The 17,755-nt window shown below is 33.4% G+C and overlaps 1 protein-coding gene across 2 annotated transcripts in view; it reads right to left on the minus strand.

Annotated features, from left to right (window-relative positions):
* LOC139500033 (ATP-dependent translocase ABCB1-like) overlaps positions 1–604 on the minus strand; it is a 65,930-nt gene extending 65,326 nt beyond the window's left edge. Inside the window, exon 1 of one of the 2 annotated variants that reach the window (XM_071288736.1) lies at positions 227–604. In XM_071288736.1, coding sequence (XP_071144837.1) covers positions 227–324 — 98 coding nt within the window. In that variant the 5' untranslated portion in view covers positions 325–604. The remainder of the gene's footprint in view (positions 1–226) is intronic. The other variant, XM_071288735.1, reaches the window with a different exon arrangement.
* Between the last annotated feature and the right edge of the window lie 17,151 nt (positions 605–17,755).

The following is a 17,755-nucleotide window of genomic DNA, read 5'->3' on the forward strand; positions in this document are numbered from 1 at the left end:
TTGTTTGGACCAATGCATTTGAATGGGGACATGAAGTTGGAACCCCACTTCCTTTATCCTGGGTTGGGACCCCCCTTTTTTTTTAATGGCTAGATTCGCCTCTGCTAAGAATACAAAGGCAGTTAGTGATAACCGCCACCGTTACACATCCAACGTTTAGAGCTAGCATCCTAAATTATAAACTTTGCGCTAAAAATAGTCCATGTTTTACTTCATGTTAACTTACTTCTTTTCTTTGTCCTTCTTCTTATCTTTGTCTGTGTATGATTCCTGCTCGTCACTTGCGTCAGCCAGAAGAGGCTTTCTCTCTTCGCTTTTACTCATTTTCTTAATAAAAATATATCGCTCGGACCTGGGACTATTATACTAACAATAAATTAGGTCCCAGCTCTGACTAACGGAAACTCTCTGTACAGAACTTTATATGTCGACTTGTAAATCCGAATTTAAAGACAACCTTAGTTTGTCATTATTTATATTTGGCTATTGCATAAGAAATGAAATCAACTAGTTAGTGTGTCCTTTGCACCCAACGTCACTACACACACTGTCACTGTATAAAAAGGATATGATATTTTCTTGTTTACACAATTTACCTATTTTAAGATGAACATATTAGTTTTCGACCTTACGATTCAGTCTAATGGATACAGAAATCAATAAACTTATTGCAAAATATTGAAAAGAGTGAATACAAACAATGCACCGTTTTAAATATAAAAACTATGCTGAACACGAAGGAAACATGGCGTGTATTATAAAGTAAAAGTAGCGGATTCCATTTTAAAATCAACCCTTAAAGAATTCATTGCATTTACTCTCCATATAAATCCTGATGCTCATATAGCCAGAATTAAATTAAGCACCATAGCCACCTTTGTGGGGTCATGAAGCTCTGATTTAATAGCAAAACTCCATCTGCAAGCATATTAACTCTCTAATAAGATAGTCTATAATATTATGATTTTTGTTTTCAGCCTCCCTATTTACTATATATATATATGTATATATGGTGACGTTGATATTTGTTGACAAGTTGAGACAATTCCATAAAAAAAACATCACCAGAACAAAATGTTTTAACAAATACCAAATATTAGTGCTTTTAGAATTAATTTTCAAATATGCCATTTAAGTGGAGATAACTCTTTTAGTACAAAATTTACATATAGGGAATTTTTTCATTTTTTAATTGTAGCAAGAAAACTTGTTCGGTGACACCAATTTTTTCTTTTTATTTTCTGAAAATATATTATAAAACCTATATATCTTCTCATATTTTATTTTAAAATTCTGTCTCATAGATTTATGTTTATTTTATGCACAAAAGTGTTTTTTTTTCTTTCTTTCATGAACAATCTTAGTAAATTTTGGCAATTTTGAACGACTCGTACTTTGAAAAATAGCGCAGTGACCCATAATTTTTATATTTAAAAAAAAAGCATAGTAAAATCTTCATTTTTGCAAAATATAAGAAAATTCTGTCTTTTTTTTTCTTCTATACTCCTGAACTACCTTAAGTAATGATTCATTCACGCCATGCTCTTTGTTTGTTTTAACAATTGATAGGCATTATAGCTGTTGCTATCTTTATACTGAGCATAAGTCATACTTGTCCATGTGAAAATTAGCATAACAAGGTGCGAGTTTTTTGCTCCGTGGCTAAGGCCTCAAGGTGAATTTGAGATGAAGAACAGCAATAAAAGCGCCATTCCTCCGCTTATTGTGTGTGGGTTTGTTTTTTTTGTGTTGTACGAGTACTGATTTTGGTTCATGGATGGATGGATACCCCATATCCTTTGTTTTTCTATTATGAAGTAATGATAGAATTATTTTGCTTCAAATGATTGTTTGCGTTTTTGAAAGACACTTTGAGTGACCTTGACCCTATCAAAGCGGTCAGTTTTTTTTGGTATCTAAATGAAACTGTAACAACCGATATTTGCCAGGAAAACTTACATGGCTTTAATTGTCAAGTTAAAACACTCTGTCATGAATGAGTTCATGAAATTCAAACTCACAACTTATACCGCAGGACCATCGAGGTCAAATGATACTTAAAAACAAGAATGCGTCAATAGTACTCGGATGCCCTATCCGCATTATCATTTTCTAAGTTCAGTGGACCGTAAACTTGGGGTTAAATCTCCCTTATTTGGCATTAAAATTAGAAAGATCATATCATAGGGAACATGTTTACTAAGTTTCAAGTTGATTGGACTTCAACTTAATCAAAAACCACCTCGACCAAAAACTTTAACCTGAAGCGGGACAGACGAACGGACGTCCGAACGAACGAATGAACGGACGGACGAAGGAACGGAGGCACAGAGCCCATACATGGGACATAGCGACCAATCAATCAAAGAGAAATTTCCACGGAAAGGTTCTTAATATCTTAGTTTCATACCGTTGACAATCAATGGACGAATTTTCAATTTCAATTGCTTGTATTTTCAATTACAGTTGATTCCCTTTCAACCATTGAAAGATCTGCTTACCCTTCCGGAGCACCTGAGATCACTTCCAGATTTTGGTGGCGTTTGTGTTGTCTTTAGTTTTCTGTTTTGTGTACTAGAGTTTGTCTTTTTCCTTTTTAGGCTAGCTATGGCTTTTTCAGTTTATCATGTTTCGATTTATCAGTTTGAATGTCTCTCTGGTATCTCTTGATACACTTGATCTGTTGGATATCAATATGCTAAAACTCATATAAAAATATAGATATTAATAAATCAACGGTTATTTTGTCGCAAATATTTTGTGTTTATGTACATTTAAGGTAAGGTTCGAAAAGCAAGTTTAAAATACCAAAATTCAGTATAAATTAGGTCAGTCCATATAGAGATATTCTTATAAATAAATCAACGGTTATTTTTATAATTATTTTGGGTCTATGCACATATAAGGTAACAGTTTTTAAAAAAATACCAGTATGTAAATAATCCAGGTAGCCAAGTTTCATGTCGTTATTTGTGATAAACTTCTATTTAATTGACCTTGATATGAACGATATTAAAGACAGTCCTTCATTTTAGCACCCTGGATTATTATTTACAAATGTTCTAACGCAACATAAAACCTTTTTTTTTTATGCCCCACCTACGATAGTAGAGGGGCATTATGTTTTCTGGTCTGTACGTCCGTTCGTCTGTCTGTTCGTTCGTTCGTCCGTTCGTCCGTTCGTCCCGCTTCAGGTTAAAGTTTTTGGTCAAGGTAGTTTTTGATGAAGTTGAAGTCCAATCAACTTGAAACTTAGTACACATGTTCCTTATGATATGATCTTTCTAATTTTAATGCCAAATAAGAGTTTTGACCCCAATTTCACGGTAAATGATAGTGCGAGTGGGGCATCCGTGTACTGGGGACACATTCTTGTTATAAGTAGTTTTTTTTTTTTTTTTTTTTTTTTATCGTTATTGGATAGATAAATAATCGGAGTCAAAGGCAAACGTGAAAAAAAAGTAAAATCACAAAAATACTGAACTCAGAGGAAAATCTAATCGGAAAGTCCATAATCACATGGCAAAATCAAATAACAAAACACATCAAAAACGAATGGACAAGAACTGTCATATTCCTGACTTGGTACAGGCATTTTCAAATGTAGAAAATGGTGGATTAAACCTGGTTTTATAGCGCTAAACCTCTCACTTTGTTGACAGTTGAAAACGACAGCAACCGAACAAAAGAATGTTTACAAAAATTAATAGACAGGTCAGCATTAGAATAAGATTAATGGACCAAACATTAAAAACAAATACCAAAAAAAATGCAAAAAAGAAAATAATGGGGTGCTAATATATAAAGAATAGACAATAGCAACTCAAAAATAAACAGCTGCGCCATGAGCGCATGATACTTCTCAATGTCATGTTAGAAACATAAGAAAAGCAAAAGGGAGCTAATCATTGTCAAAAGATATAAACAATTCACCAAAGTTTCATGAGAATTGCTGAAAGCATTTTCGAGTTATTGTCCGAAAAGTGAAAAATCCCTCCTTTTTTTAATGTATAAAACCCCATAACTCGGAAAAATCTTAAATTTATAAAATTCTAAAGGGAGCTCATGTCAATAGATATAAACAATTCACCAAAATTTCTTGCAAGTTGGTAAGAACATTCTTGAGTAATTTTCCGAAAACTTGAAATCCCTCTTTTTTTAATGAATAAAACCCATAACTCGGAAACTTTAAATAAAAAAAAAATAAAAAACGAAAGAGAGCTCACGTCAATAAATATATAGAAACAATTCATCAAAGTTTTATGCAAATTTATAAAAGCATATTTGAGTTAATGACATGTTGACGACGGACGGACGGACGGACGGACAACGGCATACCATAATACGTACCGTAAACGGGCGTATGAGCCAAATGATATAAAAAGTAGATAATAATGACCCAAAAATATATAGAGTATATAATAATGAGACAAACAATGTTTGGGGAGTAGTCTAAGAGAATAATGAGACAAACAATGTTTGGGGAGTGGTCTAAGAGAATAATGAGACAAACAATGTTTGGGGAGTAGTCTAAGAGAATAATGAGCAAAAAATACAAAAATAGAGAATAAGGGGACAAAAAAACGAAGAATAGAGAATAATGGGCCAAAATTATAAAGTATAGAGAATAATGGGCCAAAAATATAAAGTATAGAAAATAATGGGCCTAAAATATATAGTATAGAAAATAATGGGCCTAAAATATATAGTATAGAAAATAATGGGCCTAAAATATATAGTATAGAAAATAATGGGCCTAAAATATATAGTATAGAAAATAATGGGCCAAAAATATAAAGTATAGAGAATAATGGGCCAAAAATATAAAGTATAGAAAATAGTAAGACAATAAAAAAAAAGAATAATTAATAATGAGCTAAACATATGAAGAATAATGATTATTTAGTGTGTCAAAAGTACAAGAATAGAGAATAATTGAGCAAAAAACAAAGAATACGGAGAATAATGGACCAACGTATAAAGAATAGAGAATAATGGACCAAAATATAAAGTATAGAAAATAGTAAGACAAAAATATAATGAATAATGAACAATGAGTCAAACCGTGATATGAAGAATAGAGATTAATGGGGCAAAAATATAAAGTATAGAAAATATTGATACAAAAATATTAAGAATGAAGAATGATGATAAGTGTGCAAAAAATATAAAGAAAGAGAAAACTGAGTCAAATATATAAAGAATAAAGAATTAATTTATGACATAACATTTAATAATGCAGAATGCAAAATGAAGGACTATTCGTCCAGACCAGCATGCATGACCATATATACATACTGTACCTGATGGGTTTCTGTGTCCAATCAGATGTCCATTTCTCTAAAACAGACTTCTGATCTGGCCAGACAGACGATACAGAAGACCTCTGCCCTTTCATGATCGAGATTACTCTTTCCTAACTTCCATTTATATCTTAAGATTCAATTTCTATCGAGTTAGTAAGATATGATCGTTTATATTTCTTTCTTTTTTAAAACAACGGAAAGTGCTTCTAATTCTTTGACTTCCTGTAAAAAATGATATTGTCATTTACTCAATGTATAAGAACAAACTTCTGATCTTGTCGCAAGATAATATCTTCGGGACATGTCCGCTTTTTCATTTTATAAATAATTGTAGTTTCTTTGCATTATTTCTTACTATTCAATTTGCCATCGACTTTTTAAGAAATGATCATTTGTTCGGTTTTTTTATTTTGTTTTGTTTTTTTTTACAACAGAAAGATGCAGTGCTTCTTATTCTTTAATTTCCCGTCAATGTTATTGTCATTTTTTTACTCGATGTGTAATAACAAACTTCTGATCTTGCCAGTAAGATAATTTCATTTTCGAGAATACTCCTTCCTTTCTTTGCAATATTTCAATTTATTTTTGTTTTTATTGAAAACTTAAAGATGTGTAGTGCCTCTACTTCTGTAACTTCCCGTAAATGTTAATTACGGAATGACTGTAAAAAAATCTGTCTAAGATGAAATACCATAAAATAAAATGCATTGCTGAGCTCAGCCTAATACATTTGGACACAGTATTCAAGCATGATACTGTTTGAATTTGGATTGTGATAAAATTTTTGACTTCATATAGGTTTCTGACACAAAAGAAATGTCAAGATCTTATAAATATATTGCGCAATAATGTGCAATTAAAGATTTTTTCTTGAAACTTTAAAAAAAAATGAACCCCTTAAAAAAATTGCCCCCACCCCAAAACCTTTTTGAATCCCCCTTAGAGCAATTACCCCCACACTCAATCCCAGTCTTTCATTTGTAGTATGGAATCTTATAGTATAATTTCAGAGAGATCCATACACTTAAACACAAGTTATTGTCTGGAAACTAGAAAAAATGCTTAATTGTTTTGCCCCATAATTCCTGCATGAATGGGACAAAACCCCTAACTCAACCCCAGCCTTTCTTTTGTGATATGGACACTTGTGATACAATTTCAGAGAGATCCATACACTAACACACAAGTTATTGTCCAGAAAATTATAAAAATGCTTGTTTTTGGTCCCTTTTTAGCCCTTAATTCCTAAACTGTTGGCACTATAAAATGAATCCAAACTGTCTGCTTGTGGTATTAAACATTGTGATACAATTTCAGAGCAATTGACAAATGTACCACCGTAAATCTTGTTTTTTATATATGATTATCCGAAAACAAAGTGACTTTCCAATGGCAAATAAAAAAATTAAAAAACCCAAAAGCGATAAAAAGACAAACAACTGTACACAATACACAACATAGCAAACTTAAGAATGAGCAAACGAACCTCACCGAAAACTGAAGGTTATCTCAGACCGACTCAAGTGCTGCGAATGGGTATGCAATTCAATTCGAATAATATTAGATTTAATTCTTTAATTCCACCTTCCGGTAGAGCCATAAAAACCTTAAATAAAGGCAACAGTAGTTTACCGCTGTTCTATTTACTAAGGTTTCCTTCTTCTTATCAAATTATTGAGAAGTAGTTTAAAAAATGTTGGAAAAATTATCAATTTGGCATTTTTCGATTTTTTTTTTTACAATTATTATGAGTTTCTTACATGTTTTTACTACCAGTGCCTTTCCTAGAAAAATTGTTAATTAAAGCAACACAAAGATTAAGTCGTTTTCTTCAAGTTTAAATCGGGAAAAATCTGTTTAATTTTAGGGGAAGTAACTCTTGAGAAAGTGCACAATGAAACTTGGCAACAAAAGTATTGTTTAAATTGCTTTAAATAATACAATAGTAGGCAACTATGATAGCATGCGAAAACTTACATGTTTGACATCTTAGGTTTTACTGTTATAATTTTATTGGTATATATATGAGCGACGGGAATAGTCTTTTTAATGAAAAGGAATTGATAGTTGAAACTCAAAGTTAAAGTATTTTTCTTTAAGCACATCAGTGAGCAATACTTACGTGCAGTAGTATGATCCATCAATGTTCAATTTATTAGTAAATTTGTTTTTAGCACGAAGGTTTAAATTTGGCGCGCTCCCGCTTGGTCTTGCAGACCCCAAATACCCATCCTCGTTTCAGTTTGGACCATGCTTTCTCAGTATCTTGCTCATGGCTGCACACTTTCTTTTTGCTAGCTTTTAACTTGCAAGATCCTATTTCAAATTCGTGGAATATAAAACACTTGTTAACTGGTGTTAAACGAGGAGTAGGTACAAACCAATCTTGTAAAGCGCCAGTTACACCCGAACTTTTATTGAGTATGAAATAAATATCACTAAAATGAAATCAAAACCAAAAAGTATTATTCTTTAGATTAATATAACAAAGAAGTGTGTAAAGTTTTAAGCAAAAATCATAAATTATTTTTGAGATACGGCATGACATGTAAAAAAAACCTCCCCTATTTAACAAAATACTCAATAACTCAAAAATAAAAATTTTGAATCATCACCAAAAAGTATACAGATCTTTAGATTAATATAACAAAGAAGTGTGTAAAGTTTTAAGCAATAATCATAAATTGTTTTTGAGAAACGGCACAACATGTAAAAAAAACCCTCCCCTTTTTTTTTTTTACAAAATACTCAATAACTCAAAAATGAAATTTTGAATCATCACCAAAAAGTATACAGATCTTTAGATTAATATAACAAAGACGTGTAGACAGACCCCTGATTATTTAAGCAATATTATCCCTCAACAATTGTTTAATATTCATAATTATGACACAAAACGAACGAATGACACGCAACATATAAACACGGTGGGTATGGTTGTCCTGCGAGAGAACGTTCTGTGCTGGTGATTCAGTCCTGACGGGTGCTGGTGATCAATGAAAAAATGTAAACAAAGACAAAAATGATGCTTTTGGACGTTTTCTCTCATAAAAATGAAAGGAAACAGTTGAAATTTTTCAATTTTGTTTCTTATGGGTTCATAGGCAAACCATTAAAAAGTTGATCCTCTAAACTGTTTCAGTAAGCGTAACACAAAAGTGCTCATTTTCAGAAAATCTAGAACTGAAAAACTAAAACAAAAATGCTCATGGAGTCCGCTTTCTATACCCAAATTCAAATGACAAAATTATTTTGTGAAAAAAACCAGTGCAATTTAGTAAAATTTTGCATTTTCTCATTTATTCATGTCCTGATACTGTGATGGTGGGTCCTGTCATTGTGCTGGTGGGTCCTGATACGGTGCTGGTGATTTGGGGTAAAAAGTTTGTCATATTTGAAACAAATGCAACAAAATCAATAAAATTTAGCTGATAATTGTATTCAATCGGATCTGTGACTCCTATTTTTACTTTTGTGCATCCATTTGGCTGTTTTATATGATAAATCGTAATTATATTACATATCGTCGTGTCATATGTTTTCGTATGTCATATGTTTTCGTATCAACCACATTTCGTCGGTTTCGACTGCATACGCGTACATTGTGGCATGTTTTTCTGTTTCTATATTTAGAACAACAACACCACTACAACTTGATATATTTAAAACATATTCAACGTCGCTTTTTAAAGACGTTAGAACAAATTAAATAAAACTGACCTATTTAGCCATTTTTATTTAATGTCAAAAATACGCATCACTAGAATAGTTGTGGAAAAAAATTCTGAAGGGTTAAAATAAAGTCCAGATATGTTTTTTGCAAGTCAGACACCGGATCTTCAAGACATATGACTGTCATGTGTTTTTTTGGCCGTTTTAATTACAAACCATCGAGTTAAAATTAGCAGGGTTCTTATATAAAATGGTTGTTCAAAATCCAACTATTCAATATTTCATTGACAATTTTTTTTTATACATCCTTGATACATGAAGATGAAAACAGTCTTAACTTTTTATATTTAATCATAAATTTTGAAAACTGCATTTTATTTTAGAAAAAATAATGTATTTTGTACAAACCAGGTGCCAATCTGAAAATTAATCAAAATCTAAAAATTTCATCACACGAAACACCAACCTTACACTATTTACTAGTAATTTTTAGTACTGAAAAGTATTTAATAACTTTTTTTATGATTCAAGCGATCACCAGAACCACGACTTTAGAAAAAATTTATTTCCGGATTTTGTAGTCATTTCCTGTCCGTGTACTGATCCAATTTTTATTTCATACGAAAACATATGACGCCGTTTTTTTGACATACAAAAATCGCAAAGTAATCGGAAACAGTAAAAAATCGTAGAAATCATTGACAAAAAAACTAGATACCTAAAATCAATCTACAGGACATGCTTTTTAAATCTGAGTAAACACCTAAATAAAAACTCAACAGTAAAAACCGTAAGCAGTGAAAATTGTTATTAGTACGAAAACACATTACACGATGATAAATGGGCAACATCTTCCGTCCAATATCAGTTGAAAATATATCTAATTAGAATAGTTTTATTTAAGATATTAAATGCCCTTGAATTGATGATTCTCTACAAAATATGTTAACTTAAACAGTTTTAAAAGGTACTTAAAATAAAGCGACATTTATAAGAGGGGGTCTTATATTGACACTAAGGTTTGACTGGTTTATTTCAGTTAAATATGCGTTTCACACACCTCTCGCAACTCCATCCAACCAAACCCTCCTCCTTTCCTCCTTCATTGGTAAAGTGGTGTAACAACACAACAATTTATCACATGAATTGATAACATTAAGACACAAATTATTGAACAACGCATACTCGCAGCTACTGAAAGCTAGTTCAAAGACGCTTTTTCAACTAATACCGGTAGATAAACCAAATTCTCTCAGATAAAAATCTCAATCGTACCGATCATAAAGTTCATATTTTAATGTTTGATAATTTAGAACTTTAAAAGTGTGCAGTAAATCTTGTGCTCACACCAGTTATTCCACAACTATGTATAAATCAGACATTATAAAGGCATTTGGAAGATACCAAGAAGTCTTTTACAGTTAATGATCATGAGTGGATGGACATTGCATGGAATTTTACATAGGATAAGAAGAAATTGGTAGTTTTTTTTTGTCGCGAAAGACTTTAAAACTTCTTTGCATTAAATTCTAAACAGTTTTCTTCCTGTCGTAAATTTTTAAATGTTCAACAAAATCTCAATAACTTTGTTGGAACGAACAGAACAAAGGTGACCTGTAGTTCTTTAAAATTTCTGTGCCATGTTGGTCTCTTGCGGAGAGCTGTATCATATGCAATCATAAGCACATCTTCTTTTTTATATTTTAATCAATTTTTCATGGAGTTTGATCTACTTTTTAGCTTCAACCCTGGTGAGCCATGCTAATCTTCGGTATGTTGTTGCACCCATCGCATGTACATTTAAATTGTCATTATACCATCTTTTTTTCTGATTTATTTTACCCAATTCATACGTGACAGGATTATTACCCTAGTAACCGGTGTTACCAATGTATATTTGAACATACTAAGTTATAAAAATTCAACAATACTAAATTTATTGTGTCAGTTTGTTTAGGGAGCTACCATTTGATTTTTATGGGGGGGGGGGGGAGGGGGGCTAGAATGAAATTTGAAAAAAATAGGCAGGACAGGAGTTTTGAGTAAAAAAAAAGGCAGGATGAGACACTTGCACGACATTTTAGGTAAAAAAAAGTCAGGATAAATTTAAAAAAAAAAGCAGAACCGAACAGAGTGAAAAATAAAAAGGCAGGACAGAGATTACAGCTAAAAAAATGCAGGACAAAATTTTTCATCCTAGCCCCCCCCCCCTTTACAAATCAAATGGTAGCTCCCTTAGGCAAAACAAAACTAGAAAAACTTCGAGAGACTTTTTTTTTTAAATGTCATGATTGTCTGTCTATTTCTAGAGCTCTGCTTAGTATTAACTTCAGATGATAAGGACTTCACACCCTGGTGACCCTGCTGTCTTTCATAATTATATTCATGTTCTATAGAGGTAGCAGATAAGTGTTGAATGTTTTTAAAGAGCTGATTTAAATTTATGTAGAGTGGACATTCTAAGAAAAAAATAATCGAATCTTCTAATGGGCACCCACATTCACAACTTGGGTCGCTTACTAAATTAACTCTGTATAAATCAGCTTTTAAAGGACTACATCTGTGTCGTAATTTTCTATGTAGTATATTTTCCATCCTGTTTCCAATGAAATAATATTTAGGTACCAAAAATAAAATATCAGTAAACTGGATTGTGTTTTTGAAATTTGGAGATGATTGTATGGATCTAAATGCTTATGGTAATAAATTCCATGTACGAATTGAAGAAGGGAATAAAGATTTAGAAAATATGTCCAATCTACATCTCAGTACTGTATAGTGAGAACAGTTTCTAGTATTTATATAATAATTATCATCTGTATAATTCGAGATACAATCCATAAGATATTCTGGAACATTATTGCTGTGTATTTTATGAAATAACATAATTTACGTCTATTTCTTCTAGAACTCAAAGTTTCCCATCCAGTTTTAAAAAGTACGTTTACTTGCAAATTGCGGAAGTCCAGTAATAATTCTTGCTGCCTCAAACTGCAGGCACTCACTTGTATTAGAATCTCTAACACAGCATCCATCCATAGCTCGCATGCATATTCTAAAAGTGAAAGAATGTATGCAAGATATCTATATACTAAACTAACGAGGTCCAGTTTGTCAGCCGTCATGGGGTAAAAACGACAAATCAAAGAATTCAATTTTATATATAGCCATTATAGGACAATGGTGTTGATTATAAAATTAATTATAATCCTGGTACTTTTGATAACTATTTACAACACTCCCGACCCTTTTGTTTTCCACATAATTAATATTGCTACTAATTTACAAGTTCCGGGTCGAATCCGATACCGATACCAATAGTATATTCACCTGTTACCTATTACCTTATCTGTACGTTCTGCATCTGATAGGCGCACCACCAAACGTAGTATTTCGGATTTTGCTACTTGAACTCTCAGGCTGAACAAAATCAAGACACTATATTTTGATTGTTAGGAGCTTCTGTCCAAGTTCACAAATATTTCCGGTGCCTATAAAATGGCCTACTTTAATTAAGTTATTTGAATCTGAGCTGGCAAAATAGCATATTATCTTTTATGCTGGTATCGGCAAAACAGCTACAAGTATAGCCTTTAATGAAAATGCATATCAATTTTAAATACTATTCTAAATAAAATAGCTTTGAGAATCGTGTAAAAAGCGTTCGTTGTTCAGTCGTCAATGAATCATTCAACGTGCGTGTATCGTGCGTGCGTGTATCGTGTATTTATCATTCATCGTGCATCGTGCGTGTATCGTGCGTTCATCATTCATCATTCATTTTGCGTTAATCCTCCGTGTAACGCTCATCGCTCATCGTGCGTGTATCGTGTATCGTGCGTGTACCGTGCGTGTATCGTGCATTCACCGTGAATGTATCGTGCGTGTGGTCAATTTGGATTTTAGAAGGTCTGTACGTATACACACGTTTTTTATCCTCAAAGTAGAAAAATACTTGTTTGGGGGCCCTTTTTGGGCCCCTAATTCCTAAACGGTTGGGACCATTACCCCCAAAATCAATCCCAATAACATCCATGTAAACTAAAGTTATTGTACGGAAACCAAATGTGTCTTCGGACTACGACGTAGACGAAGACGACGACATCTTACCATTATGCGATACCAAGAAAAATGTTGCGGTCGTATAAAAATGTGGTGCACACTGAATAAACCGCGTAGCGTGTTATTTGAAAGTGTTCACCACATGTAATATGGTATTTCGAATAGACATGAGAATATCACAGTCATTCCTTATAATTTAATTCTAAATTCCATTATAAGCCGGAGTAAATCATGAAAAACGTTGATGACGTCAAGGTAACATAACAAAATTATGTCTTTGAACTGATAGACAAAACACTGTCAGCCAATCAGAAGACGTGTCACATCCAAAATTAAACTATTGTCATTTACGCAAATACAAATTTATGTGTCCAGTTATATGATACAGATGATTTCTGTCCGTTTTCATCCTCAAGAATATAATTATATTTTACTCAGCATTATTTTTACGTTTCAATTTTCATTGGCTTTGCATGTAAGGTACGATCGTTTACCCCCGTCAATTGTATTGTCATTTACTCGATGTTTATAAACTTGTAGCCTTTTTCACCTTTTCATCCATCAAATTATTCTGTCTTTTAAACATTGTATAATTTCTTAATATTACATTTATTTTCTACTTTGTAAGACATAGATATAGGAAGTTGTGGTATGAGTGCCAATGAGACAACTCTCCATCCAGGTTACAATATACAAAAGTAAACCATTATAGGTCAAGATACGGCCTTTAACACGGAGCCTTGGTTCGCACCGAACAGCAAGCTATAAAGGGCCCCCAAATTTACTAGTGTAAAACCATTCAAACGGGAAAACCAACGGTCTAATCTATTAAAAAACGAGAAACACGTATATGAACTACATAAACAGACGACAACTACTAAACCTCAGTTTCATTACTTAGGACAGGTGCAAACATTTGCAACGGGATTAAACGTTTTAAATGGTCTTTTGTTAATTTTCTATCTTTATTAAGGAAAGCACGTAGTGCATCTACTTCTTTCACTTCAAAAGAGCATTCTTCCCGCTAAAGTTCCAGTAACTTAATCAAGACCGTATGATGCATGAAAAAGCAAAGACAAAGCAGAGTCCAAGGAGCTTCAGTCGTTCTGGTGGTAACCTTGTTTTCTCTGTCGTGGTTCCAGACTGAGTAGTAAAAAATGCATGGATTGTCTCTCTTTATATACATTTCGTTTTTCTAATACAGTGGCGGATCCAGGGGGGGGGGGGGGTTCCGGGGGTGCGCACCCCCCCTTTATTTTTGCCGATCAATGCATTTGTATCGGGACATATGTTTTGCACCCCCCCCTTTTGCCCTGGGTGCCCTGGGTTAGCACCCCCCCTTTCGAAAATTCCTGCATCCGCCCCTGTAATACAACTTGAATTGTTCTTGTTCTTGTTCTTGTTGTTCTTCTTCTTCTTAAATTCGTGAATTCACTTATAACAAGTAATAATAGTTCTCTCTGATATATGTGTTACATTATTTTTGAATGTTAGTATCATAGTCTATCAATTAAGAACCTATACGTGCACGATAAGACATTGTGTGCTGTTCGTTATTGTTTGTTTCTTTTTTAAGTCTTTTTTACGTCTATGTTCTCATTGGTGTGAATTTAGGATATATATTTGCATGACTTCCTATCCCATTACGATTTCCTTATCAATCGTTTGCTGCTCACGATTAGGGTAATAAACCAAGAGTTTTTGATGATAAAGACGAGATTCTCAGATTATCTGATTCTCTTTGAACATCTTAAATATGGTAGAACATAACGAATCTCGGCGGTCAAAGCCGAGATGTTCACACGTGCTCCGGAAGAATAAGCAGTACGTATATTTCATGTGAACATATTAATGGCAACACAGAAAGTAAAAATATTCGTTGACAAGTCGCATTACAGCTGGTTCAGGAGAGGTAGGGATTGTGGTTACGAAATGTAGAAAAGAAGTCATATGAGAACAACGTAAGATTTTCAAAGCGATAATTTCAGGGATTGGAAACCCTCTTTTTGTTTGACAAATACTACGAAAATGTAGAAGATATATACTGATGAGCAATCAAACTCCATAAGAAGATTGAGAAGAAAGACATCTTGAACAACAGAAAACGATGCAAAGAAAAATAACAGTCCAAAAAACACTATACACAAAAGCTTAATACAAACTCAACTTATAGAGACGGGTATAAGGAGACATTGGGGCATGACACACCTGCGATGGAGATACATGAATGGTAAATGTACTTGTTACATGCCCCACTCTTAACAAACATTGACTAGTAAAACATTGGGTCCACATCTAAACTTTTCCGGGTTGATGTCATGTTCTCCAAGAGCGTAAACAGTTCTGGCTATAATAGTGCACGCCATTTCCTTCAATTAAAAATTCCTGTTTTAATAAAGACGCATTTCAAATAATTTGATTCATGAGAATATGACAGAGAGAACACTTGTGACATGTTTGTGGCCGTGTGGGAAACATATATATTCAATTTAAGTCAACCTAATCAAAATGGCGTAATGAGATTTTCGAAGAAAGGACTATAACTCATGAAAAAACTGGATCCCTCGAAGTGGTTTGATGTTTGAAAGAACAATATTTTTACAACTTTCCATCAGAGACCACGTGACATAGAAGTTGTTACCCGTTTTTCTGTATTCTGTTTATAACTCCATCAAGATGCTTCTTAGAAGCTCTTTATTATATTATCTCAATTATAAGCTCATCTCTTTACAAAAAAATGGTACTGTAATCTCATGTAAACAGCTGTATCTAGTTGGTGGGAAATGGTTTTATCAAATGCTGTAAAACTATACACCAGATTAAAAGTATTATATAAATGAACAAATTCAGCAAGTGTTTGTAGTTTGTTATTTGCTTTATTTTTTTACGCCGTGAACATCATTAAATTTATCGAAAACTCTCAACAAGATATATCTTTCTGTGTTTCTTAATTTTTTGTCAAGCCTGCTACTCTGTTGTCGCAGAAAGCTCGACATAGGGATAATGATCCGGCGGTGGCTGCGGCGGTGTTAGCTTACATCTCAAAAGCTTTATGATTTAGAAGGTTGTAGACCTGGATGCTTCATACTTTGTATATATATATATATATATATATATACAACTCGTCTAAACATCAACCCAACAATGTTAGATCTGTAAATTTGCGAAGGTTCTTCCCTCGCCGGGATTCGAACCCATGCTACTGTGATATCGTGACACCAAATCGCCTGCACTGCAGCCGTCCCGCTAGACCACACGACCACCTGGGCTCTCAAAAAAAGAGCTTTCGGTGGGCATGTGTTACCTTTCCACGTCAGTTTTAATCTAGCGGCGTACTACAGTACATGATATATAAGGCATGAAGATGTTATTGTTACAGATCAGCTAAATTATCTATAGTAAAGGTCCTACAAATTAATGTAAGATACAGTCACAGAAAATAATTATATTCATAAGTACGTCTGAGTCAGTGACAACCCTACAACAGATGTATCCATCGGATCGCCATCAATGATGGTGATACATGGCTGTGTACATAATGTATATACAACTCGCCTAAACATCAACCCAACAATGTTAGATCTGTAAATTTGCTTTCGCAAATTTTTGGTTCTTCCCTCGCCGGGATTCGAACCCATGCTACTGTGATATCGTGACACCAAATCGCCTGCACTGCAGCCGTCCCGCTAGACCACACGACCACCTGGGCTCTCAAAAAAAGAGCTTTCGGTGGGCATGTGTTACCTTTCCACGTCAGTTTTAATCTAGCGGCGTACTACAGTACATGATATATAAGGCATGAAGATGTATATATATATGCCTTCTGTTACGAAGTTTCCGTCTGTCACTTGGCTAATGTCCTCGACCTCATTTTCATGGTTCAGTGACTACTTGAAAAAAAAGTTAAGATTTTTTGTTAGTTTAAATTCTTTCTATTATGAATAATAGGATAACTATATTTGATATGTGCGTACCTTGCAAGATCCTCATGCCTGTCAGACAGAGTCACTGGATCAGTGAAGAAGGTTAAGTTTTGGTGGTCAAGTCCATATCTCAGATACTTTAAGCAAAAGGTCTAGTATATTTGGTGTATGGAAATATTTTATGATGTACATGTCAGTCTCGCAGGTTTTATTTGACCTTGACCTTATTTTCAAGGTTCATTGCTCAGTGTTAAGGTTTTGGGGTTTTGGTCTATTTTTCTTAAACTATAAGCAATAGATCAACCATATTTGTTGTATGTTTGTATCTTGTTTATGGTTCATTGGTCAATGTTTAGTTTTCTTGGTTAAGTCTATTTCTTTGAAACTATAAACAATAGGTCAACTATATTTAGTGTGATGAAAGATTGTAAGGTGTACATGTATTTCTCGTATGGTTTATATGACCTTGACCTCATTTTCTTGGATCATGTTAAGTTTATATGATAGATTAGTTATAGAAACACTTGATGATATTTAGGATTATCAACATAATATCAATGGTTAGTTAAGAAGGCGAGACATTTCAGTTTGTGCACTCTTGTTTATATTATTTAATGGGTCTCTTTTCTTTTGGTCGTAACCATTTGTGCATCCCTTTCGTCATGGTTGCTCTTCTTCTGTTTAAACTTCATAGCTTATTTGACGTAGAGGTACTAAATATATTCATAACATTTCTTGCTGCTTAAATTACAAGAGTCCGCTGAACTTTTAAGTGTGTTTTATGAGAGAATT

This window comes from Mytilus edulis, chromosome 13 (genome assembly GCF_963676685.1).
Source record: "Mytilus edulis chromosome 13, xbMytEdul2.2, whole genome shotgun sequence".
In the NCBI taxonomy this organism is placed as follows: domain Eukaryota; kingdom Metazoa; phylum Mollusca; class Bivalvia; order Mytilida; family Mytilidae; genus Mytilus; species Mytilus edulis.